The sequence below is a fragment of the Nicotiana sylvestris genome, chromosome 10 (assembly GCF_000393655.2).
Source record: "Nicotiana sylvestris chromosome 10, ASM39365v2, whole genome shotgun sequence".
In the NCBI taxonomy this organism is placed as follows: Eukaryota; Viridiplantae; Streptophyta; class Magnoliopsida; order Solanales; family Solanaceae; genus Nicotiana; species Nicotiana sylvestris.
The window spans coordinates 109,173,444-109,177,378 of NC_091066.1; the positions used below are offsets into that span (position 1 = coordinate 109,173,444).

At 43.1% G+C, this 3,935-nt stretch overlaps 1 protein-coding gene across 1 annotated transcript; it reads left to right on the top strand.

Annotated features, from left to right (window-relative positions):
• Nucleotides 1–1,524: 1,524 nt before the first annotated feature.
• Nucleotides 1,525–2,001, top strand: LOC138879791 (uncharacterized). Its single transcript, XM_070159425.1, has one exon. The coding sequence runs from the start codon at nt 1,525–1,527 to the stop codon at nt 1,999–2,001; it is 477 nt and encodes a 158-aa protein (XP_070015526.1).
• The last annotated feature ends 1,934 nt before the right edge of the window (nt 2,002–3,935 follow it).

Genomic DNA, 3,935 nt, shown 5'->3' on the forward strand with positions numbered 1-3,935 from the left:
CCAAATGGCATAACAGAACTGCTACAACTCCTGGAATTCCATTCCGACCCCTATATCAAAATCTCACCTATCAACCGAAAAATGCCAAAATTCCAATTTCGTCAATTCAAGCCTAAATCTATTTCGGACCTCCAAAATACATTCCGATCATGCTCCTAAGTCCCAATTCACCTCCCGAAGCTATCCGAACCATCGGAACTCCCATACGAGCCCTCTAACCCATAAGTCAATATCCAGTTGATTTTTCCAACTTAAGCTTCCTCAAAAGAGACTAAGTGTCTCAAACCTTCTCAGAACCTCTCTGAACCCGAACCAACCAACCCGATCACATATAGAACTGATAAACAAAGCAATAAGAAGCAGAAATAGGGGGAAACAAAGTGGTAACTCATGAGACGACTGGCCGGGTAGTCACACTCACTCACACATAAGAGAGTGCTTAAGCTTCACAAAGTTAAGGAAAATATATTTTTCTTTAAATCTCTGCTGCATCATTCATACGGGATAAAAGGTCATGCGATCAACATATTATGAGAGCATGTTGTTATACATCCATAAGGAATATATAGCCTCTTATGGTCGTTATGAAGATCTTCAAGTATATCACAAAAAGTATGTGTAGGCCTCATTTTTTTGGACTTAATGAAGGTCTGAATCTTAATCATTCAGATCTCATATGGCCTCTTTTTTCAAAGATTAAGATGTTTGGATCTGAGTACATATCTGAATATGAAGATGTGTATTAAGATTAAGATATCTGAATATAAATACACAATGAAATATTAAGATCTGAATACTAAATGATTAAGACTGTTTGTTTTTTTAACATCTGAATATATAAAATTTATCTTTATTTAAAAATTAATAAACATAAAATTTAAATAAAATACCAATTAATCTAATGGTGGTGTTCTATGTAGTAGCTAGTGGTGACTGGTAGTGATAGTGATTATGATTGAGGATGGTGGTGGTGGATGATGATAGTTAATAATAGTGAGTGGTGGTTGTGGTTGTGGTTGTGGTTGTGATTGAGGAAGGTGATGGTGGGTGGTGGTAGTTTATAATGATGGATATTGCCGGCAATGGTTATTGATGGTGATGGGGTGGTTGGTTGTGATAGTTGATATGGTCAAGTGTATGGTTATGATTTAGGATGGTTGGGGTGGGGATGGTGGGTAGTGGTAGTGGTGGCGGCTATGGTTGAGGATGGTGTTGGTGGTAGTTGATAATGTTAGGCATTGGCGGCAGTTAGTAATGAATGTAGATGATAGTACCTTAATGAAATTAAGTCTTTGTTATAGATCTTAATCATACAGACCCATTAAGTGTGTCACGACCCGGATTTCCTACCCTCGGGAGTCGTGATGGCGCCTACTCATGAAAGCTAGGCAAGCCGAGAGTTAGAATGCGGTGGCAAAGACTTAGATTGACTATCTCATCCTCGGGAGGCATGACAGAGGGTTGTGCAAGGATTGCAAGGTGATTCCAGGTGAGATACTCGTGACGCGACATAGGCTCTTGGTGATGGACGTTGGTATTATAGTGAAGAGAAGGAAAATGTCTGCTCGAGAAAGACTAAGAATCAGGTGGGGAGCCTTAACTAAGGATAAAGCCCAAGAGTTGGAGCGACGATTGTCGGCTATGGGAGCTTGGATGAGCAGTGGTGATGTGAGCACTATGTGGTCAACGACAATAGACTATATAAGGGAGGCTGCGAGAGAGGTATTAGGGGTCTCGACGGGCATCTCTGACAGGCACAAAGGAGACTGGTGGTGGAATGAAGTGGTACAAGGTAAAGTAGAAGCAAAGAAGGAGGCACATCAAATGTTAGTGGGGAACATATGTGAGGAGGATAGGCGAGTGTGCATGGAGAGGTATAAGATATCTCGGAAAGAAGTGAAGCTGGCAGTCACAGAGGCTAAGACTGCGGCTTATGGCCGTATGTACAAGGAACTAGGGAAAAAGGCGGGGATAAGAAATTATTTAGGCTGGCCAAGCTGAGAGAGAGGAAAGCGCGAGATTTAGACCAATTGAGATGCATCAAAGACGACGATGGCTGAGTATTGATAGAAGATTCCCAGATTAAAAGGAGATGACAGACTTACTTTCAAAAACTTCTTAATGAAGTAGGGGATCGGGATATTGTGCTAGGTGGTTTGGAGCATTCCGAGAGTTACAGTGATGCTGGGTATTGCAGGCGCATAAAGGTTGAGGAGGTCGTGGGAGCTATAAGTAAGATAAGTAGGGGCAGAGCGACTGGGCCTGACGAGATTCCGGTAGAATTTTGGAAGTGCATAAGGAAAGCAGGTTTGGAGTGGTTGACTAGGTTGTTGAATGTTATTTTTAAGGAAAAGAGGATGAGATGAGTGGAGGTGGAGTACGATGGTCCCACTGTATAAGAACAAGGGTGATATCCAGAGTTGTAACAATTATAGGGGTATCAAACTACTGAGTCATACTATAAAAGTGTAGGAGAGGGTGGTTGAAGCAAGGTTGAGGATGATGGTGTCCGTTTCCGACAAGCAGTTTGGGTTCATGCCGGGGCGTTCTACTATAGACGCTATACACCTTGTTAGGAGGTTGGTTGAACAGTTCAGAGATACGAATAAATACCTGCACATGGTGTTTATTGACCTAGAGAAAGCGTATGACAAGGTTCCTACAGAAGTTCTCTGGAGATGCTTGGAGGCAAAAGGCGTGTCGGTTCCGTACATTATGGCGATTAAGGACATGTATTATGGGGTAAAAACTCGGGTTAGGACAGTAGGAGGCGACTCTGAGGCTTTTCCGGTTATTATGGGGTTACACCAAGGTTTTGTGCTTAATTCATTCTTATTCGCCCTAGTGATGGACGCGTTAACACACCACATTCAAGGGGATGTGCCATGGTGCATGCTATTCGCCGATGACATAGTTCTGATTGATGAGTCTCGAGCCGGTATTAACACGAGGCTGGAGGTTTGGAGACATGCTCTTGAATCTAAGGGTTTCAAGCTTAGCAGGATGAAGATGAAATACCTGGAGTGTAAGTTCAACACTAAGCAGGGGTAAATGGGCGTGGATGTGAGGCTTGAATCATAGGTCATCCAGAGTAGAGGCAACTTCAAGTACCTTGGGTCGGTTATCCAAGGGGAGGGGAGATCGACGAGGATGTCATACACCGTATTGGGGTAGGATGGATGAAGTGGAGGTTAGCATCTAGAGTATTATATGACAAGAGAGTGCCACCGATACTCAAAGGTAAGTTCTACAAAGCAGTGGTTAGACCGACCATGATGTATGGGGCTGAGTGTTGACCGGTTAAGAAATCACATATCCAGAAGATGCAGGTAGCAAAAATGAGGATGTTGAGGTGGATGTGTGGGCATACTATGATGGATAAGATTAGGAATGATGATATTCGGGAGAAAGTGTGTGTGGCTCCCATTGATGGCAAAATGCTGGAAGCAAGGCTCAGATGGTTCGGGCATGTTCAAAGGAGAAGCCTAGATGATCCGGTAAGGAGGTGCGAATGGCTGGTTGTGGAGGGCACAAAAAGAGGTAGAGGACGGGGGGAGGTGATTAGGCAAGATATGGCAAGGCTTCAGATTTTCGAGGACATGACACTTGATAGGAACACGTGTAGGTCGAGTATTAGGGTTGTAGGGTAGGAGGTAGTTGAGTCTTGGCTTATGTCATGAGTTTGTGAGTCTGTTTTGGTAGGTATACTATTTCGCTTTCGCTTTGTATCTTTCTTCTTGATTGCATGTTGTTACTATTTTTCATATTATTTCTGTGTTGTTACTGATATTGTCCCCTTTTGTGTTTTTGACTTCTTGAGCGGAGTGTCTTTCGGAAACAGTCTCTCTACTCCTTCGGGGTAGAGGTAACGTTTGCGTACCCACTACCCTCCCCAGACCACACTAGTGGGATTTTACTGGGTTGTTTTTATTGTT

Bases quoted from the DNA above. Each gene is read 5' to 3' on its own strand.
- LOC138879791 (XM_070159425.1), top strand. From the start codon at position 1,525: ATGGACGTTGGTATTATAGTGAAGAGAAGGAAAATGTCTGCTCGAGAA.